Below are 25,699 nucleotides of genomic sequence, written 5' to 3'. Positions count from 1 at the left end.
TGCTCATCCAAATTGACAGCCAGAGGTTGAGGAGGACCACTTCAAATGATTCGTCCGCGTTTCTAAAAAAAATGGTCCGAGCGCAGCCAAGTTTCTTCAACCCCCAACACAATAATAACTGGCAAAAAAAGAGGGGAAAGGATCTCTTGCATCTCTCCTGGAAAAAGGGCGGGAAAAAAAAGGACCATGCTAGCCCAAGAGAGCGCTGCACATTATCCTTCATGTTTTCGTGCTCTCATGACTAAACACAGCAGTTGCTTAGAAGTTCAAACATCAGAGATGATGAAATTTTCTCAGCAATCACGAATTGGCTCCAATATGCTTTGTTTCATAATCGGTTTCCCCAGATCACCCACGAGACCAAAACCATGCCTGTGATGCAGAGAGTACAGGTTCGCTGCATAGTTCCTTCACGGGCCGGCCCAACAGAGCGCTCTAGTGTGCGTCAGGAAGCTGTTCGGGCGCAACAGGCCCCCAACAGGAGCTCTCGGATTTTAGATCCAACGAGGGAGCCCATATCATGGTAGCATATAAGCCTTGGCAGCACCGGATATTTCTCGTAGCATTCACATAGGGCCCAGCCTGCAACAGACAGGCTACGGCAGATCTGCTCATCCAGATTGACAACCAGAGGTTGAGGAGGACCACTTCAAATGATTCGTCCGCGTTTCTAAAAAAATGGTCCAAGCGCAGCCAAGTTTCTTCAACCCCCAACACAATAATAACTGGCAAAAAAAGGGAGGAAAGGATCTCTTGCATCTCTACTGGAAAAAGGGCGAAAGAAAAAAAAGGACCATGCAAGCCCAAGAGAGCGCTGCACATTATCGTTCATGTTTTCGTGCTCTCATGACTGAACACAGCAGTTGCTTAGAAGTTCAAACATCAGAGATGATGAAATTTTCTCAGCAATCATGAATTGGCTCCAATATGCTTTGTTTCATAATCGGTTTCCCCAGATCACCCACGAGACCAAAACCGTGCCTGTGATGCAGAGAGTACATCAGTACCGACAATGTGAATGATCTCAAGTCCAAATCAGCAATGAAAATGGTAAAATACTAGTACACGCATTCAACCAGGAAAACGTTTCCACCGTGTGCTCCATTCCGAAGGGCAGCCATCAATGCAATGCTCATAGAGGATAAACATAAAGGAGATTTCTAGCTAGAGGCAGGTTTAGCCACCAAAATGGCCCGAAATGCTGAGATTCGTGCATAAATAAATACTGGAAATTTCCTATTATTTGTAATGATGATAGGACTTCCAGTCTTCCTTGTCCATGTATACCAGTCAGCCTTCATATGGAATACTGATCTACCAATGCCAACGCTCATCGCCGTCGCTTCACTGGGCTGAGGACGGTTGGCAAAACGGCCGTAAACTTGAAGTTGCCAGAGAACACAGCTTCTTTATCTGTTGTTGAAAAGTTTAGGAAGTGCAGAATTTAGTGAGTTTAATATTCAACAAGAGGTTTTTCAGTTTAAGGAAAGCGAGAAGAAAAGCTAGTGTGTGCGCGTTGCATCTCACATGCAAAGAGATAGAGATGGGAGAATTAGTCAACACTGACCTGTCAATGATAGGCAAGTTGCCTCCCTCCGAGTATATCTTGCCAATGCCTGAGATACAACAGAACAGATAGTCTTAGGTTTTGTAAAATATGACACGTAATCAGCTACTCCCTCCGTTTCAAAATAGATGACCCAACTTTGTACTAAAGTTAGTACAAAGTTGGGTCATCTATTTTGGAACGGAGGGAGTACTTTCTAAAGCTGTCTCCGTCAGAGAAGGAACTTGCCTGGACAGCAGGGGTAGCAGCTGCGTCCATGGGCTCTGAACCTTCGTCAGCGTACACATTCCTAACAATTCAACACAAGTAACTATCATACATAATGACAGTGCTAGATTATGAAAGAAATACAGCCCACAATTGACACAGCTACATCACATAATTACTATGGTGCCATAACCAGAAAGTTGCCGCTTTGATGTTAGAAAGCTGCAGTAGTAACTAATACTCCCTCCGTCCCATAATATAAGAGCATTTTTGACACTAGGTGTAGTGAACTACTGCTTTCCTTAATAAAACATTTATTTCAATATATTTATGACACTAGGTGTAGTGAACTACTGCTTTCCTTAATAAAACATTTATTTTCCAGGAAGTATTTAATTTCCTTGACAATAATGAACTGGCCTCATAAGAACAATGGCTGATCTAAGATAAGATAACACATATTTTATCTTCTGGCTGACAGGTGCCATAAATATATTGAACAAACATCAGCCTAGATGATTTAAGACTAGTGTCTTGATTTATTATTATATTTTCTTACTCCTATTAGGACAAAGCAGGCCAACTCTTGGTGAAGGACGAGGAGATTAAGCATAGATGGCGGGAGTACTTCGACAAAGCTGTTCAATGGGGAGAATGAGAGTTCTACTATTGAACTGGACGACTCCTTTGATGAGACCAGCATGTGTTTTGTTCAGCGAATCCAGGAGTCTGAGGTCAAGGAAGCTTTAAAAAGGATGAAAGGAGGCAAGGTGATGGGCCCTGATTGTATCCCCATTGAGGTGTGCAAAGGCCTCGGGGACATAGCGATAGTATGGCTAAGCAAGCTTTTCAACCTCATTTTTCAGGCAAACAAGATGCCAGAAGAATGGAGACGGAGTATATTAGTACCAATCTTCAAGAACAAGGGGGATGTTCAGAGTTGTACTAATTACTGTGGAATTAAGCTGATGAGCCATACTATGAAGCTATGGGAGAGAGTCATTGAGCACCGCTTAGAAGAGTGACAAGCGTGACCAAAAATCAGTTTGGTTTCATGCCTGGGAGGTCGACCATGGAAGCCATTTTCTTGGTACGACAACTTATGGAGAGATAAGAGGGAGCAAAAGAAGGACTTGCATATGGTGTTCATAGACTTGGAGAAGGCCTATGATAAGATACCATGGAATGTCATGTGGTGGGCCTTGGAGAAACACAAAGTCCCAGCAAAGTACATTACCCTCATCAAGGACATGTACGATAATGTTGTTGTTGTTGGTTGTCGTCGTTGTTGTTGTTGTTATGATAAGATACCACGGAATGTCATGTGGTGGGCCTTGGAGAAACACAAAGTCCCAGCGAAGTACATTACCCTCATCAAGGACATGTACGATAATGTTGTTGTTGTTGTTGTTTGTTTGTTTTTGTTGTTGTTGTTGTTTTGTTGTTCTTACTCCTATTATATAGGAGAAGACCATGTGACCTGTTTGTAGTACGTATCAGCTATTATATCACAAAGCCACAAGAGAGGCTGGATCTTGCAATAAGTTGGGACCTTGGATAATGGATTGCCTATTTTTCATCTTTATGAAACAATCAGCTACATATTTAGAGAAGGTAACTGAACAATTACCTCCAGATGACATTTACAAGATCATCCTGGCTTGCTTCTGGGCTTATTGCAGTATCATATTTCACAATGTTCCCATAGAATATTTTTTCTAGCTCTTTCATCCATTTTGTCAATAGCAAGTTGACCTGTAGACACACTAATATGTCACACATGAACTTTCACAACAAAAAACAATAGCATGCACAAAGAGAAATCGGTCTTCATATTATGCAAGACGAAGTGAAAAGATGACCAACACTGTGGATTCCAGGCTTTATAAGATTAGTTGCATTATTCATTCTTATTACACAAAAATAGTGATCTCTTTTCAGTATTTTACACATAATACCAGTTTTTTCCTCACAAGCAAAACAAAGTTGTACTTTTGTTCCATATACTTGTAAGTCATGATAATGGGTTAACAAACTGCCACAAGTTCAACCTTTCAATCTAGCACCCTCGTTTCAAAACATTTGAAGATTGACCAAGTATATAGGAAAATATACTAATATCTAGAATATGAAATATAATCTTTCTTTACGAAACCTTTTATCCCAAACAAGTTGGGGTAGGCTAGATATGAAACCCTTTCACGAGGACTTCCCAGGAGGTCACCCATCCTAGTACTACTCTCGCCCAAATGGGTTTCATACCCAAAAGACTGGCTAGTTTTTACGTTGGCTCGCCAAGCCTATCACAACCCTTAGATATGAAACCCTTTCACGAGGACTTCCTAGGAGGTCACCCATCCTAGTACTATTCTCGCTCAAATGGGTTTCATACCTATGGGACTGGCTAGTTTTTACGTTGGCTCGCCAAGCCTATCACAACCCTCCTCCTTTACCCGGGCTTGGGACCGGCTATGCCTAGAAGACATAGGCGGAGTTTAGAATATCAAATATAATATGAAAATATATTTTGTGAGCAATCAAATGAAACAAATTAGGTTTTGTAGATGTTAACATATTTTTCGCTAGACTTGGTCAAACTTAAACAAGTTTGACTTAGGACAAACCTAGAACTTCAAATATTCTGAAAAGAGGGAGTACGTAAACTATGGTGATTCCATCTCCCTGTGCCATAAACAACCCTGTGCGAATGACAGTACGATTACATCCAGAACAATGGCTGTACAGTACAAATATATCCAGTGCAAAAATGACAGTGCAAATACAGCCAACGCAAGAAATAACAGTACAAAAACAAACTGGAAATATAAATAACCAAGAAGAGCATCACCACTCACATCATAAAACATCCAAAGTTTGCTGATATATTCCAATGGGAACTAGGAATATTAACATGTAGATTATGCTTCATGCCACAAGTCCCAAACCCAGATAGATCACACTTTCCAAGTTTGACTAATGTGTTGTGCCATAGTTTGATGGCATGGGTAGTCGCGTGCATGCTAACAGCCTAAGATTTCCATCTTTAACTCTATTGTTCCTTCAGCTGGAGAATGGATAGATGGAGAGCGACGTCCGCTCGAGAGTCCGGTTCGCGGCGGACTTGGCGGCCGTGCGGCACATCACGCTCGACGACGGCGAACTGTGGCTGCGCGGCGGGGGGCGGGCTCCGGATCGTGCTCATCACCTCAAGGGGGCACACGGTGGATGCACGCTACCTCATATCTGGTGAGTCGATCGACATCGGGAATATTGTTTCGTTCCCCTGCCACTTTGCTAGGGTTTGTGATCGACTTCCGACGAGCGACATGATTTTCGGCAAGGGTGCGCCGCCGTATGGCCCACCGAGGTTGTACACGGTACACGGGCGCGGGCGCGTGGATCTGGGCGTGCACCGTCGACCGCCACATATGACAGATGGCCCCGGGGTCTTAGGGCGTGGACCGGTCCGCCATGGGTCGGATGCGCGACACGTGGGCGAGGGGGGATCCGACCGCCATGAGAGGGATGGACCTAGGGTTTCTGGGGGCGCCGCAGGTATTAAACGTGCGGCCGCTACCCCTTCCTCCATTTTGGGTCTCGACGAAAGCCTCGCCCACTTTTGGAGCGCGCCACCTCTCGCCAGATCTAGGGTTCATCCAAACTTCTCCTGGTACAAAGGCAAAATCCATGGCGATCTCCGCTCTTTTGCCCAAGTAGTTGCTTCTCACTCCCCCACAAATCCTCCTGTTAGATCCAAAGAAAACTCGCCTGTTGAGATGAGAGGGGGCAGCTTTGGTGCGGGCCGACAGGGGAGCGGTGCTGGGCGATTCGATTGTGGCCGCGGCCGCGGTTTCGATTCCCATGTGTGGAAGCGCAAGACGAAGATGGGGAGCTCATCCACGACCAATGACAAGTGGGAGGAGGCGGCCGGTGGTCTCCAGGCAACTCGAACCCGGCAAACCCGATGGGATGGGGACGATGGTGATTTTCAGGAGTCGCACGAGCTGGTGGCGACCGAGGGGCAGCTGGCAGCTCCTCCCACCGTCAAGAAAGGCGTGGAGGGGACAACGACAATGGCAAGGTCCCTCGCGTCTTTGACAAGAACAACACCTCTCCAAGGAACCACGAGTACTCCTCCTCTAGTACTATTGCTCCCCCCTGTGATGTTTGCCAGATCTGCCATTTGCCTGGTCACTTTACTGTCAGATGCCCTCAAGCTTTCTGTGAGAGATGCAAGAGAGGTCACTTGTCCATTGTGTGCAATGAATTCTTTCCTTGGGATCACACACCTGTGATGTGTGCATTTCAATCTAAGGGGCAGGGGTTCTTTTACATTCCTTATTACAGTGTGGATAGGCAAACTAGGGAAAACGTATACAACATTGTAGTTACCATAACTGATGGCTCTGCCCAAACCAAAGATATTGAGCACGAGCTAAGTGTGTACGTTGGACAAGGATGGCGCTGTTCTGCCAGGCTCTTTGCTCCACAAAAGTTTGTTATGAGAATGCCGAATCCTAGGGAGGTAGATAGAGCTCTTTTTGTTGAAAATATTAAGCTGAAAAAATGTGTTGTCAGTGTCAAATTCTCCCCCTGGTCTGAGGACATCGACTCCGAGGGACTGTTGGAGATTGCCTGGGTTAGGATTGGAAAAATTCCACCTAACAAGAGATGTGATAGATCTGTGGCTTATGTGGGAGGTTTGGTTGAGATTACCCTGGAAGTTGACATGTCAACTATAAATCGTCCTTCTTCGGTTAGGGCTAAAATTGGATGTCGATCGGTAGCCAACTTCCAGCCACTGCTGAAGGGGTGCTTGCAGGACGCTTTTACAGGTTCACTTATGAGGTCGAGGAGGTTTTGGTTAAAAATCCTGTTGAGGAAGAAACTGTTGGTCCCATTCCTGATGAAAGAACCAAACTAGACCAAACTCCTAAAAGGAAGCGTGCTGAACAAGATAAAGGAGAGACACAATCTGAGTCCGCTGGACGTGGCATCCTTGGGAGCTCTTATCATGGTGGGAAGGCCTGTCGGCTGCTATGCGATGAAAAAGATGGATCTCTCTCCTCTGAAAGTGATGCAGACAATTCCCTACTTATCGAAACAATGCAAAGATAAATTGATGAAAAAATGAAAGAAAAGGTTGTGGATTCCTCAACCTGGATTGTCTCCAGGAACCCTGATGCTATTGAGACTACTGTCCAAGATATTCAGGTGAAAAATGTTGCCCATAATAAAAAAAATTATGCCTTGCCAAACTGCTACTATTTCTCAGATTGTGGAGGTGACTGGTGAGGTGGACTCTGGGCTAAAGACTTCAAGTAGTTACATGGTACAACTTCCATCTTCTGAAAGCATTGAGGAGATCATCCTTACTCCTCCACTAGCACCTAAGGCTCCACTAAGATTCAGCAAGCATAACGCTTCTGGAATGCAGGACAAGGTGGAAGACAAGGCCAAAAAGCTTGCTAGCAAGAAAAATCTGGAAGGTAACAAAACACCTGCTTACAAAAACTCCTTTGATGTCCTATCTAATAATGAGTTGATTAGTAGGGCTAATAAGATGGGGGTAGATATACCTGATGATGATTTTACTGTTGCTGACATTATTAGAGAGCTAGAATGTGTCCGAAAAGAATTAGAAGATAAAAAGAAGAATGATATTACAAATCAGGAGCATGATGACCTGGTTGTGGTTGATGGTTTGGGTAGGAACACCCCTGTGAATTTAGAGTGGTTAGACCAGGAAGAGCATATATATGAACATATTTCTTCTGTTAAAACTAAAAAGAAAAAGCAATATAAATCTACTGTCAAGGTTCCTAGGCCTGTGACTAGGAGCCAGAAGAAAAATACTTCAGAAAAAGATATGTTAGGTAACCCTACCCCATCTCCTGGTAGGGTTACTCGAGCCAAATTCCATAAAAAGCGTTCCAAATGAGAGGCCTCATTTGGAATTGTCGGGGGGTAGGCAAGAAAGGAATGGCCACCTGCCTCTCAGACATGATTAGTGACCATTCCCTGGACTTTCTGGGTCTGCAAGAAACCATGAAAAAAGAATTCACTCCTAAATGTTTAAGAAGAATTGACCCCTTTGACATCTTTCAGTGGAATTGGGTGCCTTCTGTAGGCAAATCTGGGGGCATACTGTGTGGTGTGAGGAGAGATGCCCTAGATGTAGTTTCCTGTTCTAAACGCAAATATGTGCTTCAAATGGTGCTCTATGACAAAAAGAAAAAATGCAGTAGGGGTTACTAGTGGTATATGGATCGGCACATGATGAATTCAAAGATGAATTCTTGATTGAGCTGGCTGCTTCCTGTAGTGGCATGAGTATACCCTACATAGTGGGGGGAGATTTTAACATCCCGAGGCACCCTGGAGAGAAGAATAAGAAAATGGTGAACAACAAAGCTACTGATCTGTTCAACTCTATTATTAATACCCTAGCACTTCGGGAAATCCACATTAGCGGGGGTAAATACACTTGGACCAACAACGAGGCCCACCCCACACTAGAGAAGTTGGTCCGCATCCTTATGTCTGAATGTTGGGAAGATGCTTTCCCACTTGTCTCCGTGAGGAAATTAGTCCGGGAGATTTCTGACCATAACCCCCTGCTACTCTCTTCCGGGGAAGAAGGGCGTGAAGCTCCGAAACCTCGTGAATTTCGCTTTGATTTATCCTGGATCAAAGATGACAACTTCTTGCCCACAGTTAGGAGAATCTGGGCTAGGAAAGTTGCATCGTCAGACCCCATAGATGTCCTGAACATCAAACTAAAAAGATTCAAAACTTATTTCAAAGGGTGGGGCTCGGGTAGGTATGGCCACAATAAGAAAAGAAAAGAGGATTTACGCATGGAACTTTCTATGTTGGAGGAATTGGAAGAAGAAGATATATTACCTCCTGATCTCTACAGTAGAAAAATTGATGTCAGTGCCGAGGTCTATGAGCTACTAGTGAACGAGGAGATCTTTTGGCTCCAACAATCCCACGAGCGCTGGCTCCTCAAAGGGGATTTAAACACTGATTATTATCATAAAATTGCTAATGGGCGAAAGCGCAAAAACAGAATCCAATCTCTTAGAGTGGGAGAGGCAGTGATTGAGGGCACGGATGCCCACGCCACTGATTTTTATAAAGAGTTGTTTGGCTCAGCACCTGGTAACCAGATTCATCTTAATCCAAACACCTGGTCGGACGAGGAGAAACTAGATGAGAAGGATAACTTAGACCTTTGCCGTGAATTTACGGAACAGGAGGTCAAGGAGGCTTTGTTTGATATGGCTTCTAATAGAGCTCCTGGACCCGATAATATCCCTGCTGAGTTTTATCAGGTGTGCTGGGATATTGTCAAAGAAGATATTATGGCCTTGTTTAAAGCATTTCATCAAGGCACACTGGATGTCCAATGACTTCATTACGGAGTTATCACCCTGCTCCCAAAAGTTTCTGGGGCTGAGAAAATCCAGCAATATAGGCCTATTTGCCTGCTGAGATGCCCATATAAGCTGATTGCTAAAGTTCTCGACCGCGGAGTAGCTATATACGCAGACAAACTCATTAGCTCTGCCCAGAATGCCTTTGTGAAGGGCAGAAACATTGTGGATGGTGTCCTATCCCTTCATGAAATTCTTAACTACACCTATGTTAAGAAAAAAGTGGGGATTGTCCTTAAGCTGGATTTTGAAAAAGCCTATGACAAGGTTAATTGGGACTTTCTTCTAGAATGCCACAAGATGCGGGGCTTTAGTGATACTTGGTGCAGATGGATTAAACAAATACTCTACAATGGGACTGTTAGTATTAAACTCAACAGCAGTGTTGGCCCATACTTTCAAAGCAAAAAAGGGGTTCGCCAGGGCTGTTGAGTGTCTTACCAAAATGATAAAAAATGCCCATAAAAATAAACTAATAGTGGGTCTAGCTTCTGATCTTATTCCTGATGGGGTGGCGGTCCTGCAATACGCAGATGATACTATCATTTGCATAGAAGATAGATAAGGCAGTCACCCTGAAGTTGCTGCTATATATGTTTGAAATGATGTCTGGTTTGAAAGTTAATTTTTAGAAGAGCGAGATTCTTATTGTAGGTGGGGATGAAAATATGGTCAATAAATATGCAGAGATTTTCGACTGTGAGGTTGGCAGTTCCCACTCAAATACTTGGGCATGCCTGTTAGCTATACTAATCTAAAAACTTCTGATTGGGAGTTCATTGTTAGTAAATACTTAGTGGTTCAAAGCACAGACGCAGGGGGGTAGACACACCTTACTTGACTCTGTTGTCACACAGATCTCTTTATACCACATGTCGATGTGGCTCATGAATAAAACCTTCATTGAGAAACTAGATAAGCACGGACGCAGGTTTTTCTGGCAAGGGTGCAACAAAAAAAGGAGATACTATCTTGTCAAGTGGAGCAGAATATGTAGGTCCAGAGAAAAAGGGGGGTTAGGCATAAAAGATCTTCGGAAACAAAATATTAGTCTCAATGGTTAAATGGTGGTGGAAACTAGATACTCAAAATGGATTATGGCAGGACATCGCCCTGGCCAGATATCTTCGCAACAAATCTGTTGCAGAAGTTTCTTCTAAATTCTCTGATTCACCATGCTGGAAAGCCTTGCTCAAGGTAAAAGAAATCTATATGATGGGCAGAAAAATTGAGATTGGGGCTGGGAACTTAATCAGACTGTGGAAAGATCCAATGAATGGGCTGCTCCCATTCCAGGATCAATATCCACGGCTATTTGAGATTTGAAATCATCCGGAAAGCACCCTGGACAGGAGAGATGAGCTTGATAACACTTCTATATTCAGACGTAGGCTTACCCCTGAACTGTCAAAACAGTGGGAAGACATGCGCACTGTGGTTAATAATATTCCTCTGAACGAGAAGAGTGATCGAATCTTTTGGGGGCTAAACAAGAATGGCAAGTTCACCACTAAATCAGTTTATAAGATGCTGGAAAAACCTCTCAATGGATGCCACTACAAGTGGATTTGCAAAGCTAAAATCCCTCTGAAGATCAAAATTTTCCTATGGCAGCTATCGCAGGACGCGGTGCTTACTAGACAAGTGATGAAAAAAGGAAATGGCCAGGGAATCCTTGCTGCTCTTTTTGCAAAGGGGTGGAAACAGCTCAACACCTATTTTTTACGTGCCCAGTGGCCAGGGTAGTTTGGCGATCCATTGGGGTGGTTTTAGGCGCTGACAAATGTCCGAAGAACTACTGGCAATACTTCGTGTGGTGTCACAAGTTTCTCCCTGGGAAGAAAACTTTCTACACGGTGGGCTTAGCGGCCACTTGTTGGGCCATATGGTTGGCGCGCAATCGAGCTACTTTTGAAAAGAAACAAATCAAGACTCCTTTTCAGATTGTGTTTTTTCTGTGCTCTTTTCTGCTCTACTGGACAGGTCTACAGCAAGGGGATGACGCCAGGGAGCTGCGCACAGGAGCAAAGATGATCACGGCTAGCACGATGCAGCTGATGAAGATGTGTGATGCTGTCAAGCAACCAATCCAAGGTTCCTGATGCTTCAAGATGCTCTAGATGAAGAGATGGCTGGCACATGACGTCTACCTTTCGTTGCTTCTACCCGGAGGAGATGTTTCTATCCGACTGGCATGCTACTGTGTCTGCCCTAGTTTGGTCTTTTGAGAATGTAATAGGCTAGACTTTATGTTGTGCTACTCAGATTTTCGCCCCATAACACTCGTTTCGATGGCGAGCGAGTGTGGTGGGTTTCCTGGTAGTGCTGGAACTCGCTCTACATCTTTCCCTTCTCCTGACTCTTCCTGTTGGAACTGGTTGTATTTCCGTTCTATGCAATGGAAAGGGGTAAAGTCCGGTTCTAAAAAAAATAGTTTGATGGCATTGCACCTAAGCATGATGCACTGCCGATACACTAGTTTGGTTCCTTTGCTAGACCGCTCCCTATATAAGTGTGTCCAGATGTGTATCGCATACACAAATGAAGACGTATCATTTAGATAGGTTAGAGCATTTCTCCAGATCTTTTTTGACACTGGTGGACAAAGAAAGCACAATCTAGTACTATGTAGCTTCTTGCTTCAACCAGCTAACTTTATATCCTCTTAGGATCTCACATCTCTAGCAGATAATGTATAAAGAAGTCTGGCATTAAATGTATATGATGGTAATGGTGTGTTGCTAATCAACGTTCATTAGGACGATTAATAAGGAGGATTAAAACCATCAGATTCAATAATTAGGATAACAGGAAATGTGTGGATAATTTAACCTCAGATATATATCAATCTTTCAGAATTATGGATGACCTACCCCAGCCTTAGAAACTCTGAGCTCCACATCATGATTGTAAGTTTCATAGATGTACTGTCCAAATTTAACACCGTCCTTTCCTTCTTCCTTCAAGCGACGTAGAACGAGCCACATATGGAGAACAAGCAATGAAAATGTTGTTTTAAATGTTTTCTCCAACTGAAACACTGCAAAAGAGAGACATCAGAAAGTGCTGTCTCCATAAATATCAAACATAAAAAGGAGTGAAATGATGTGGTTAACTTCAATTAGACGCAAAGGACACGATATCCCAGTCCAATTTCATTAACAATAAGAGGCTAGAATTCACAAAGCACTTCATGTTTATCAGCCGTAAGTGTTTATTGACAGAAAGCCTTAACTCACAACATGACATTCAAATGGATTATTATTTATACTCTCTAGAATGGAATTGCACAAGCATTTCTTTACCTTCCATAAACATACAAAAATAGCACAATGTAATGTACCTCTATAAACCGGATCTAAAAGAAAAAAAGTAGTTCAGTGATGCAATTCGGGGAGCATGATGCAACTGGGTGGACACTAATGCTCTAGTAATCAGCAATTCAGTACTTGTACAATCAGAAATTATATTGTTTCGGGATTACACAAAGTTCATTCTTTCGTTTGGAAAACAAGCTGGCACTTCATTAAAACCTCAGGAAAGCACCCTACTTTTAAGAGCAGAAAATATAACTCCTCAATGGCAAAGCAAAACATGTACCTCCTATCTGGTTCTCACCATTAAAGATACTAGTATGCTCAGAGAAGAATGAAGCTAATTTCTGCCGCACAGCTCAAACTGAATAATTACGGATCTATATAACTCCCATGCACTTCAGAATATCAGAAATTAAGTGCCCATTGTTAATTTAATGTCAAGATAAACCATGCAGAAAATCATGGACAACCAGAGGTATCTTTTTCTTGGTACGAAGTACCAGAACATGCATAAATCTTATTGCAGCAGAAATACAGAAAAAAAACAGCAAATAGGAAATGATCAAGGAAATGCTGAAAGTGCAAAAGGAACGAGTTTATCATCAAGTACAAAGGTGTGTACCTTCATAGATGTCAGGCTTGTCAACATGAGAAGTGATGCGGTGATAAACAGCGTTTGCTCCTCTGATGGACTTGCTTTGCTTACTGTAGAACAGCAGCAACGTGAGCATCAAGCGCTTAATTCCCTCATAGTGTGGATCTTCTGCTCTAAGAGGAGAATCAGGAGGCAATGCCAGTGAAGAGGGCTTGGACAGGAACATAGAATTCAGTCGGACCTATAAAAGAAAGAATTCATCCTTAACAACAGGCATATAGGAGGAAATATTAGTTAAGCCTTTGTAGCATGTCATGTGTGGTAGATAGGTAGTACACACTAAGTAGAGATGAATATCACTAAATGGAAAAAAATAGTCTGCATAAGTCAGCAACAAACTTGTTGGACGTTGCAATAAAATCCTTCCATTTCTCCATACATCCAGACAAAATCCACATCTTTACAGACTTGTTGGATGTTGCAATAAAAGCCTTCCATTTCTCCATACATCCATACAAAGTGCACATCTTTGTAGATCAAAAGCTTAAAAAACACATCACTTGATTTCGCCCAATTTCTGGAAAACATTTGAGTGTTGCTAGGTAGATCACAGTCCTATGAACGAAAATACTGTAGGAAATAGACGACATTTAGAAAACCTTACAAATTTTGAAATCTATCTACATTGCAGAAGGACGAAAGCACACATATATCAAGCCTATGAACATATTCCATGTTGCAAATCTACGTGGTGATGGAGCAACCCAGACCTAGAATGCGTTGACCCCAGTAGGTACTCGCAACAGCGATCCGCCCTGGAGACAGGGACCGTTCTAATCCGCCAGATCACACTATGAGCCCGCCTGAGCGCAACAATAAGCAGCAAAAATGGCATCTCGGGGACGCGAGAGCTTCGGGCCGTACCTCGGGCCTCGGACCGGCAGAGGAGGCCGCGCTAGGGCTGTGCGACGTGGCGGCGGCGGAGGCAGCGGCCTTGGAGAAGGTCCTGGACAGAGGCTGGGGAAGAGGCGGCGGAGGCTTGGAGAAGGCCCTGGAGAGGAGGTGGGGGGCGGAGAGGCGGGATGCGACGGCGCGCCACGGCGACATGGCTTGCTTTTCTGGTTGCGCTTGGAAGCCGGCGGGCGGTGAGAAGCGGCCTGCCGGTGCGGTGCGGTGCGTGAGGAGAATCGAGAGATGGTTATGGCCGCGGACACGCCGCGCGGGGTCCAGCCACAGAGATACCCTTCTGGCCACCGACATGCGGGGCCCCTGGCCCGCGTGTGTGTATGGCTGGGCGCGGTCCACCTCGGCGCCTACACCGAGCTCACGTACGCAGGCAGAACCCAAAAACCCTATCGTCGGTTTCTTTGGCTCAATTATCCCCTTCTTCCTTGTGCTTCTTCATTCACCTGCGACTGCGAGTGAGTGCGAGTGCGGGGTGGGTCAAAGCAAGTGCGTGGGATTGGAGGAGAAGGAGATGGAGCTGGTGTCCTCCTCCCGCTCCACCCTATCCTCTTGCAGCCGTGAGGCCTCCCCTCCCTTCCATCTCCATGAACGAGCTCTTCATTTGCTCATTTCTCTCGCGCTTCTTGCAGGACTGGTTGCTCCCTCCAGGTCCAGTTCCACGACGGCATCCGCAGCTGCTAGGCGCCACGGGAAGAGGCTATTATGGTAAATCATCAACTTTGTTTTACCTCGCCTCTCAACAAATTTAGACCCTCCTTCTCATTTTATTTTGATTTTTTTTCATATATATGTTTTGGTCGCTAGCCTTGTAAAGATTAGGGTTGTGGAAAACTGCACGACACCCTAATACGGGTGTGTCTTTTTATATATAGGAGCACACAACGTGTACAAATACAATAAATATACAGGTACGTATAGAAGCTCTATGTAAATATACCGTCTAACACCCTTCCTCAATCTTAACTGTGGCCTGAAGTACAAAGCAAGTTAAGATTGCGTCTACAACCTTCAAACGAGGTTGTGGAAATGGCTTCGTGAAGATGTCAGCAAGTTAATCTTTGGAGGAGATAAACTTGATATAAAGAAGCTTCTATGCAACATGTTCCCAGTCAATTTCGATGTGCTTGGTTCGAGCATGGAAAACTGGATTGGACAAAAAATATGCCGCACCAATATTGTCACACCAAAGGACCGGTGGCTGATCTTGAGAGACTCCCAACTCTCTCAACAAAGATTGTATCCAGATAAGCTCAGCTGTGGCATTGGCAACTGCCTTATACTCTGCTTTAGTGCTACTCCGAGAAACTGTGGCCTGCTTGCGCGCACTCCAGGCGATCAAGTTGGGACCAAAAAAGACAACATAACCCCCCGTTGATCGCCTATCATCCAGGCGAGCAGCCCAATCCGCATCAGAGAACGCCGAGAGAGCACTCAACGAGGTAGACCGGAGAGCAAGCCATATGAGACAGTATGGGAAAGATAACGCAGTATACGCTTCACAACTGACCAGTGTGAAGTCTGAGGAGCATGAAGAACTGGCACACACGCTTTACCTCATAGGATATGTCTGGCCGTGTGATAGTCAAGTACTGTAAGCCACCAACAATGTTGCGGTACTCAGTAGCATCATCTAAAGGAAGCAAAGCACCATCCAAGGCCAATAACCGATCAGTTGCAGACATAGGAGTGGTAGCATGCTTGCATTGCAACATACAAGCACGTCGCAGCAAGTCCAGGGAATACTTATGCTGAGTGAGAGTCAGGCCAGCGGATGACCGTGAGACCTCCAGACCAAGCAAGTAATGGAGAGCACCCAGATCCTTGACAGCAAAGTGATCACTCCGAGCAGAGAACAGATGATCAGCGACAGTCACTGAGGAGCTGATAAGAATAATGACATCAACATAAACCAGCAGATACATAGTAACCTCAGGACGATGGAACAGGAACAGAGACGTGTCAGCAGTGGATAGAGCAAATCCATGACGTCGAAGAACCGAGCCAAGTCGTGCATGCCATGCATGAGGAGCCTACTTAAGTCCATAAAACGCCTTAACAAGATGACACAAATGATGTGGACGAGCAAGATCAACAAAACCTGGAGGTTGCCGCATGTAAACCTCTTCCTCCAAGACCCCATGAAGAAAAGCATTCTGAACATCAAGCTGATGCAGAAACCACCCTTTGGCAACAGCCAAAGGACAGAAGCAGACGAATGGTGGTAGGTTTGACAACTGGATTGAAGGTATCCTCATAATCAAGACCATACCTTTGCTTGAAACCTTTGGCCACAAGTCGTGCCCTGTATCGCTCAATAGAACCGTCAGCATGCTTCTTGACCTTAAACACCCACTTGGAGTCAATAATGTTGACACCAGACACAGGAGGAACCCGGCGCCAAGTATCGTTCCTCTGTAGGGCCTGAAACTCCTGCTCCATGGCACTACGCCAGTGAGGAATCCGAAGAGCCGCCTAAAAATGCCGAGGCTCAGCAATGGGTTCAGCATCTGCATGTGCCACACGCGCCGCAATCCACGCAACCGCGCCGTCAGTGCGCTCCTTCGGCCGAACAATACCACTCTGGCTGCGTGTACGAGGACGCAGAATAGCGGTAGGTGGCGGAGGTGGCGTCGGAGGCGAGGTCGATGAAGATGGCGACGACGACACAGACCGTTCCCCAGGTTCAGAAGCCACGTGCACCGGTGACACGTCCGGCAGCACGGGAGATCCGGCCGGGCAAGGCGAACGGCCTGGCGAGGACGGGGCGGAGGCCAGCTCGGCCGAAGCGGGGCCGAAGGGGACGAGGCAGAGGTCGGCTCGGCTGACGCAGGCGTCGGACCAGGCCCACGCTGGGCCGAAGAGGCGGGGGCCGGCTCGGCCAGCTCCGTCGGCGAGCCAGGTGATGGGGAGGCGTCACGAGCGGGTGCATGGGGCAGGCAACCCCGATCGACGTCCCGTGCACACCCATCGTCTAACGCCCGAGGGGACACCGACGACTGCTCATCCAGAAGCTCGAGGCGTCCAAAACGTCTTTGGAGCCCCGATTCTAAGCCGTAAGGCATGGCGCACTAAACTATCAAGTAGTCATCAGATCGAGCTTGTTAAACGTTTATAACGCCTGCATCAGCTCCTGCAGCAGGTCTGTCACCTAGTTGTGCATCAAGGACATAATTCTTCTGTGCAGCAATGAGGATAATCCTCAGATCACGGACCTAGTCCGCATTATTGCTACCATCATCTTTCAACTTAGTTTTCTCTATGAACGTATCAAAAAAAAGTGGAAGCTACATCTCGAGCTATTAAACTACAACATAATTTGCAAAGACATTTTGACTATGTTCATGATAAATCTTAGTTCAGTTAATCAAATTACTAATGAACTCCCACTTAAACCAACATCCATCAAGTTGTCTAAGTGATATATGCATAGTTTTTAAGGCGGTAAGGCGACCTAAGGCGCTGGGGGGGCGCCTTATCGCCTAGGCGACGCCTAAGCGCCTAAGGCGGACGCCTAAGCGCCTAAGGCGGGCATATTTGTAAGGCGCTGGGGGGGCGCCTTATCGCCTAAGCGTCGCCTAAGCGTCCAAGGCGGGACGCCTTAAAAACAATGGATATATGATTCAAATCAACTAAACCATGTCCGATCATCATGTGAGATGGAGTAGTCTTCAATGGTGAACATCTTTATGTTGATCATATCAACTATATGACTAATGTTCGACCTTTCGGTCTCTAGTATTCCGAGACCATGTCTGTACATGCTAGGCTCATCAAGTTTAACCCAAGTATTTTGCGTGTGCAAAACTGGCTTACACCCGTTGTATGTGAACGTAGAGTCTATCACACCCGATCATCACGTGGTGCTTCGAAACGACAAACTTTGGCAATGGTGCATACTCAGGGAGAACACCTTTATCTTGAAATTAAGTGAAGGGATCATCTTATAATGTTACCGTTGTTCTAAGCAAAATAATATGCATAAAGGATAAACATCACATGCAATCAAAATATGCGATATGATATGGCCATCATCATCTTGTGCTTTTGATCTCCATCTCCAAAGCATCGGCATGATCTCCATCGTCACCGGCTCGACGCCTTAATCTCCATGGTTGCGTCGGGGTCGTCTCGCCAACTATTGCTTCTACAACTATTGCTAACACATAGCGATGAAGTAAAGCAATTACATGTCGCTTGCATTTCATACAATAATTAAGAGACAACCCTAAGGCTCCTGCCGGTTGTCAATATTACAAAACATGATCATCTCATACAACAATGTATATCACATCACGTCTTGATCATATCACATCACAACATACCCTGCAAAAACAAGTTAGACGTTCTCTACTTTGTTGTTGCAAGTTTTACGTGGCTGCTACGGGCAACTAGCAAATACCATTATTACCTACGCAAAACCACAACGGTGATTATCAAGTTTGTTGTTTTAACCTTCTTCAAGGACCGGCCGTAGTCAATCGATTCAACTAAAGTAGGAGAAACAGACACCCGCCAGCCACCTTTATGCAAAACAAGTTGCATTTCAGCCGGTGGAACCGGTCTCATGTGCGTGGACATGTAAGGTTGATTCGGGCCGCTTCATCCCACAATGCCGCCGAATCAAAATAAGACGTTGGTGGTAAGCAGTATGAACATCACCGCCCACAACTTCTTTGTGTTCTACTCGTGCATATCATCTACGCATAGACCTGCCTCATGATGCCACTGTTGGGGAACGTTGCATGGAAAACAAAAAATTTCTACGCACACGCAAGATCTATCCATGGAGATGCATAGCTACGAGAGGGGGAGAGCATCTACATACACTTGTAGATCGCTAAGCGGAAGCGTTTATCACGCGGTTGATGTAGTCGTACTCTTCGCGATCCGATCATGATCCAACCGATCTAGTGCCGAACGGACGACACCTCCGAGTTTAGCACACGTGCGGCTCAATGACGTCTCCTCCTTCTTGATCCAGCAAGCAGGAGAGGAGAAATAGATGGGATCACAACCAACATGACGGCGTGGTGGTGGTGATGGTGATGGAGCACCGACAGCGCTTCGCTAAGCGTCGCCGGGACGAGGCGGTGGAACTACGGAGTAACGGGAGAGAGAGGGGCGCCAAGGGCTTGGTGTATCCTCTTGGGGCGCCCCCTCCCCTCTATATGTAGGTGGAGGGGCGTGGGAAACAGCCCCTCCAAGCCCTAGGGCGTAGCCAAGGGGGGGAGGACTTGGACTCCAAGTCCAATCCTATTCCTACTAGGACTCCTTCCTTTTTTGCCTTCCCTAGCCATATGGGCTTTTGAGGACTTGGTGCGCCTAGCCCAATAAGGCCAGGATGCCTCCCCGCAGCCCATGCTAGCCCTTGCGTCGTGGTGAACCCACTTGTGGACTTCCGGACCCCTCCAGAACCTTCTGGAAGCTTCCCGGTACAATACCGAAAAAACTGCACCTTTTTCCGGAACCCAAAATATGACTTCCCATATATAAATCTTTACCTCTCGATCATTCTGAGACTCCTTGTGACGTCCGGGATTTCATCCGGGACTCCGAACAATATTTGGTTACCACTCAACAAATATCCCAATTCTACTCTAGCGTCTATGACGTTAAGCGTGCGACCCTACGAATTTCGGAATTATGTAGTCATGACCGAGACACCTCTCCGGTCATGAGGACTTGGTGCGCCTAGCCCAATAAGGCCAGGGTGCATCCCCGCAGCCCATGCTAGCCCTTGGGTCGTGGGAACCCACTTGTGGACTTCCGGAACCTTCTGGAAGCTTTCCGGTAGAATACCGAAAAAATTGCACCTTTTTCTGGAACCCAAAATATGACTTCCCATATATAAATCTTTACCTCTCGACCATTCCGAGACTCCTCGTGACGTCCGGGATCTCATCCAGGACTCTGAACAATATTTGGTTATCACTCATCAAATATCCCAATACTACCTTAGCGTCAACGAACGTTAATCCTGCGACCCTACGGGTTCTGGAATTATGTAGTCATGACCGAGACACCTCTCCGGTCAATAACCAATAGCGGGACCTGGATGCCCATATTGATTCCTACATATTCCACGAAAATCTTTTATCGGTTGAACCTTTATGACAAGATACTAATTCCCTTTGTCTGTCGGTATGTTACTTGCCCGAGATTCGATCGTCGGTATCTCTATACCTAGTTTAATCTCGTTACCGGCAAGTCTCTTTACTCGTTTCGTAATACACCATCTTGTAACTAACTCCTTAGTCACATTGCTTGCAAGCTTCTTGTGATGTGTATCACCGAGAGGATCCAGAGATACCTCTCTGTCATGCGGAGTGACAAATCCCAATCTCGATTCACGCCAACTCAATAGACACCTTCGGAGATACCTGTAGAGCATCTTTATGATCACTCAGTTACGTTGTGACGTTTGATAGCACACAAGGTATTCCTCCGGAGTCCGGGAGTTGCATGATCTCCTGGTTGAATGAATATGTATTTGACATTAAGAAGGCAATAGCAATAAACTGAATGATCATATGCCAAGCTAACGGATGGATCTTGTCCATCACATCATTCTCCTAATGATGTGATCCCGTTATCAAGTGACAACACATGTCTACGGTTAGGAAACCTTAATCATCTTTTGATCAACGATCTAGTCTAGTAGAGGCTCACTAGGGACACGGTGTTGCCTATGTATCCACACATGTATCTGAGTTTCCGATCAATACAATTCTAGCATGGATAATAGACGTTTATCATGAACAGGGAAATATGATAATAACCAATTTATTATTGCCTCTAGGGCATATTTCCAACAGGTAGCCCCACCAGGAGGTGGCCGTGCGCGGGGCACCATAGGTCGCGTGACCCCCGTATGCTTGCGGCAGGGGGGGTGGGGGGAGGCGAGGACGGAGCGGCGGCGCGGTAACGTCATTGAAGCCTAGAGGCGGCGGAGCGGTGGCGCAGTAGGGCGCCGGCGGCGCGGCGATGTCGATGAAGACTAGAGGCGGCGGCGGCGGCCATGGAGGCCAGCGGGTGAGACGCCAAAAACGGAGAGGCCATGGAGGCCAGTTACGTACAGAAGCTCTATGTAAATATACAGTCTAATAAGCCTTGCTTGTTTGGTAAACTAGAGCTATTCTGCTCTAGAAAAAAAAACATAAAATATCACACATTTCATCGTTATATCTTGTGTTGTATTTGACCTGGTTTTGTTAATGCAAACTCCAGTGTCTTGGGTGGAGACAGGAATGGTGAGCTCAAGATCGGGAAGCGGGCGGCTCTTGCTCTGCTCCTGGCTACGCCCACGCTCTCACTGCCCTTCTCCGCCCACGCCAAGACCAAGACCATAAATCCTTATGACGAAAGACGCTTGCTTCAGCAGAACAAGAAGATCCAGGAAGCCAACCGTGCACCTGATGATTTCCCAAACTTTATCAGAGAAGGTGATCATGTACATTATCTATGTAGTACTCCCTCCGCAAAGAAATATAAGAGCGTTTAGATCAGGGATTATTTATGTTTCTTGTCCATGCATATACCTAGCCTGCCTCAACTGGTTTGGTTGTCACCACCAAAATTCTTTTGGATATAGGCTGCAACTCAATTTACTTGATTCCAAACTATGCAAGCTAATTTTTCACTTGCACAAATATCGATGGATTTCCTTTTCCATAAAAGAATAATCAATGGATCTATTTGTAGCCTTCTTTTTGTGCCTACCGCCTACGCTTGTTCATTTGCAAGTCAGATGCAAGTTTCGGATCATCAGCATTTTACACTTTAGTCAGTTGGTGTTTCGTTATTCAGGGAATCGCTGTTGATATGGTTTTTGTTTCTATCTTATAATTCTGGAACCTGGATGACTAATTAAATATCACGCTTTATATTGACTAAATGCATTTCAGGTTTTCAGGTCAAAGTAGTGACACCCGATAACTATATAACTCGGGACTCTGGATTAATATATGAGGACGTCAAAGTTGGTACGGGCGATTGCCCAAAGGATGGTCAGCAGGTTATTCCCTGAATTATAATATATTTATGTCTGCCTGATCTCTTTTCGAAACGAAAAAAATGTGTGTGATCTGGCATTCATGTTTTCTTTTTTTTGGATAGGAATTAACTGTTTGTTATTTCATGTTTAATTTCTTGTGTGTGAACACGTTTCACGTAATTTGTCAATCTCGTTCTCATGTTTTTTTGTTAAGCATGGACCAGTTGGTTCTTCCATTGTTATTATATACTACTAAAGGATGATTAGGGATATTGGGTAATAATGTTGCAATTACATTTTCACTAATAGAAGTCTAAAGCAAAATAAGTAATTTCAATTTTATTTCTTTGTAAATTGGTGACTAATATAAGGAACTACATTTAGTTTATAAATATTTGCAGCATATGTTATTGTTCTATTCTTCTTGTGTGATGCTGACTTCCATCCGCCAAATTACAGGTTATATTTCACTATGTGGGCTACAACGAATCAGGACGAAGGATAGATAACACCTACATCCAGGGTTCGCCTGCCAAAATTCGGCTAGGCAACAAATCATTAGTTCCAGGAAAGTATTCACTAGTTACATGATATGTCCTCCTTTGGTCTTCTAGAATGTTGAACACCGGACTGAACTATGCCTAGCTATTTCGTAGTCTTCATTGTCAATAATATTCTAAACTGGGACTGGGCTTGCAAAACTATCCTCGGCCTGGTTATTCTGATGAACTTCTCGCCTTCTCAGGACATATCGTTGTAACGCCACAACTTATTTCAGGCTTTCTTGATGCAGGTTTTGAAGAGGGGATTCGGGACATGAAGCCAGGGGGGAAGAGAAGACTAATTATACCTCCTGAGCTTGGTCCTCCTGTAAGTGACTGTCATCTCTTGCATGGCAGCATTTTTCACTTGTTGACTTCTTGTGTATTTTACCTTGTTCTGTATGTACTTGCTGTTACACTAATCAGAAATCATCACTGACCCTGTCCTGCTATATTCAATATTTAAACTCGTATAACCGTAGAACTGGTGGATAAACTTATGCTCACAACTTGGGTAGAGGCAAAGGGTAAATTGGTAGGATGACTTATTCTAAGATAGATTGCAAACTATCTAGTTGCATGGTGCGACCATTGTTTCACTGATCTTATTAGTAGGGTTCTTTTCTTATGGGACCAGTAGTAGTGATACTTAGGAGTACAAAATACTCCCTCCGTTCCTAAATATTTGTCTTTTTAGAGATTTCAAATAGACTACCACATACGGATATATGTAGACATATTCTAGAGTATAGATTCACTCATTTTGCTCCGTATGTAGTCATTTGTTGAAATCTCTAGAAAGACAAAATATTTAGGAACGGATGGAGTACTAAACAGAAACGTTGGGAAACAAAGTAAATCAGCCCAGCAATGGCAGTGGTCTGGAGACAAGAAGATTTGATTTCCTGAATTAAAGTGAACTATACTTCCTGTAGCAAGAATATTTCTGTCCATCCAAAAAGTATTTGTGTTAAATATAGACATAGTTCGAGGCACCTTATTTGGAAATATCTTTGCGGTGAGAATATAATACTAAGTTCCATAAAGCCTGAAGAACTTAGCTGAAGAAGCTCACGTCTGGACAAACATTTTATGGAGGCAATATGAATGACGAATCAGAAGGAAAAATGTGAGGGGTTTAAGATTAGTGTGCAGATGATGCTAATGGTAAACAAGACGGCTGTTTACGAAGAAACAACAAGGGAAAAAATCTAGTTATATAGGAATCAAAATAATTTCATAGATCCCACCGAACCAGCTTATAGTGGCTGCAGCTCAGATCTTTACTCATCTGCGATGCTGCCTCATACGGATATCGTTGGCATAAGAATAGAGTACCAGTCACTGTCAAGAGCAAATATGGTACACAGTTTCTGACATATATGTTTTGTTTGCTGAAGGTTGGGCCATCGACGTTCTTTAGCGCGAAACAGTTTGAAGTATTCGACGTCGAGCTACTCTCGGTGCAGGACTGCCAGCGGAGGACAATAGCTTTCTACTCTGATGTTGTCTGCACTTGATCATCTGGTCTGTTAGTCCCGACCGGTGCAGCATTCTCCTCCTACAACCCTGTAGGAAAAAATTGTTAGCTATTGTTGTACATGGCAACATAAAAAATCGTAGAAGGAAAAGAGAGGGAGCTGTTGTATCTGTGTAGCCAAATGCTTGATTATACCATTGTCATGAATCCTATGATGCGGGGGCACACTGGTACCTTTCTCCACAGATGATGCACACCTCAATACCTTCAATTGTACATTCAGAAATGTCGGTAATGTAACAGCCGCATATTAGTAGTAGTAAAATAACTAGGAAATTGATTGTACATCATAATAATCTCATAACCATCATGTTGATTTACTGTTAGTTTGAAATTGAGGATAATTTGACATTCAAGTTTTCCTAAGAGACAAAACTCTAATTAAAAAATACAGTTTCAATAAAAGCATTGACCTTTGATCTATTCAAATTGATGAGGGATTCATTTGATGAAATATCTTAGAAACAAGTATTTAGGGTTCCTATAATGTTAGGAAGCTATAATATACGTTCTCTGAATTTGATACAAATAACACAATTATAATTTTTTCTTGAGACAAATAACACAATTATAGTTAAACCATAAATATTAATCAAATAGGGTAAACATTTTTAGAAATAAAATGTAGACCCAAAAATCTGTAGCTACTAGGCCAGTCCATATTCGCAGTTTTTTTTCGTTCCCGGGATTTCAATTGTGTTTTGTTTTCTATTTTTTTTTCTTTATGGTTTATTTGATTTTTTTTAATTTTTTCATCATTTTTCTTCATTTGTCATGGTTCTTACATGTTTCCTTTGTTTCTTTCACAATTTTTCTTTGGTTCATATATTTTTCTTTGTTTTCTTGGCTGTTTCCCCGGTTTTCATTGGTTATTTTTCTTCTCTTTCTTCTTTTCCATAAATAAGACATTTTTTTGAAATCTTATATCCCCTTTGTCCCATAAATAAGACATTGATAATTTATTGTTTTTGAAATCTTATATCCCCTTCGTCCCATAAATAAGACATTTTTTAAACTGGCATAGCTTGCAAAAAATGACTTATATTGTAGGACGGAAGGAGTATTTTTTATGTCTATTTTTTCCATACACATTGTGCATTTTTGGTATATGTCTTTTCCTAATGCACGTTTAATATTTTTAAAATACAAGTTTCCTATGTTTTTTAATACATGGGCAACATTTTTTCTATACTATTTAACATTTTTCAAATACTTGATTAACATTTTTTAATACAAGATTAACATTGTTTAATACAAGGTCAATGTTTTTTCTGTACACATTTAACATTTTTCAAATGCAAGATCAATATTTTCTAAATACATGGTTGTCGGTGTACACAGATAGGGGTATTTGTTTCCCTCTGGCCAGTGCGCAGACTTGCCGGTAAATTGCCCTTGCCGGGCACACCAGAGATCCAAGAAGAACAAGATAGCAGAAAGCCACCTTGGGAAGGCCTCCCTTGCCTGGTAGGAGAGCCTGGCCAGGTCGAGGCCGTGCATGAGGACAGGTCCAGATTCGCCCCGACAGGG

General features: G+C 44.1%; 2 protein-coding genes across 3 annotated transcripts; one reads left to right on the top strand and one right to left on the bottom strand.

The window, feature by feature from the left end:
• Positions 1 to 1,019: 1,019 nt before the first annotated feature.
• On the bottom strand, positions 1,020 to 14,401 carry LOC123044773 (ubiquinol-cytochrome-c reductase complex assembly factor 1). 2 transcript variants are annotated; one of them, XM_044467659.1, is made up of 7 exons: positions 14,053 to 14,355; positions 13,156 to 13,369; positions 12,090 to 12,256; positions 3,405 to 3,529; positions 1,796 to 1,856; positions 1,568 to 1,616; positions 1,020 to 1,413 (listed from the first exon to the last, which is right to left on the bottom strand). In XM_044467659.1, exons 1-7 carry the CDS (start codon positions 14,233 to 14,235, stop codon positions 1,331 to 1,333), a joined length of 882 nt encoding a protein of 293 aa, XP_044323594.1. In that variant the 5' UTR covers positions 14,236 to 14,355; the 3' UTR covers positions 1,020 to 1,330. The 2 variants fall into 2 exon arrangements, 1 of the variants encoding a protein (XP_044323594.1); XR_006420343.1 differs by lacking the exon at positions 3,405 to 3,529 and having other exon boundaries at positions 14,053 to 14,401.
• Positions 14,402 to 14,437: 36 nt separating this feature from the next.
• LOC123044774 (peptidyl-prolyl cis-trans isomerase FKBP20-2, chloroplastic) lies at positions 14,438 to 24,387 on the top strand. Its single transcript, XM_044467660.1, has 7 exons — positions 14,438 to 14,651; positions 14,724 to 14,799; positions 21,322 to 21,536; positions 21,999 to 22,108; positions 22,547 to 22,655; positions 22,881 to 22,957; positions 24,030 to 24,387. Exons 1-7 carry the CDS (start codon positions 14,606 to 14,608, stop codon positions 24,147 to 24,149), a joined length of 753 nt encoding a protein of 250 aa, XP_044323595.1. The 5' UTR covers positions 14,438 to 14,605; the 3' UTR covers positions 24,150 to 24,387.
• Positions 24,388 to 25,699: the final 1,312 nt, after the last annotated feature.

Source organism: Triticum aestivum, chromosome 2B (assembly GCF_018294505.1).
Source record: "Triticum aestivum cultivar Chinese Spring chromosome 2B, IWGSC CS RefSeq v2.1, whole genome shotgun sequence".
Lineage (NCBI taxonomy): Eukaryota > Viridiplantae > Streptophyta > Magnoliopsida > Poales > Poaceae > Triticum > Triticum aestivum.
The sequence above is the reverse complement of the archived record's forward strand: the minus strand, read 5'-3'. Positions and strand labels throughout refer to the sequence as shown.

Excerpts from the sequence above, each read along its gene's own strand:
- LOC123044773 (XM_044467659.1), bottom strand. The coding sequence starts at position 14,235 with ATGTCGCCGTGGCGCGCCGTCGCATCCCGCCTCTCCGCCCCCCACCTC. Across the intron at positions 12,257-13,155 it reads CAAGCCTGACATCTATGAAG|TGTTTCAGTTGGAGAAAACA; the intron begins GTACACACCTTT and ends TCTCTTTTGCAG. Across the intron at positions 1,617-1,795 it reads CTGCTACCCCTGCTGTCCAG|GCATTGGCAAGATATACTCG; the intron begins GCAAGTTCCTTC and ends GTTGTATCTCAG.
- LOC123044774 (XM_044467660.1), top strand. The coding sequence starts at position 14,606 with ATGGAGCTGGTGTCCTCCTCCCGCTCCACCCTATCCTCTTGCAGCC. Across the intron at positions 22,109-22,546 it reads GCCCAAAGGATGGTCAGCAG|GTTATATTTCACTATGTGGG; the intron begins GTTATTCCCTGA and ends GCCAAATTACAG. Across the intron at positions 22,958-24,029 it reads CTCCTGAGCTTGGTCCTCCT|GTTGGGCCATCGACGTTCTT; the intron begins GTAAGTGACTGT and ends TGTTTGCTGAAG.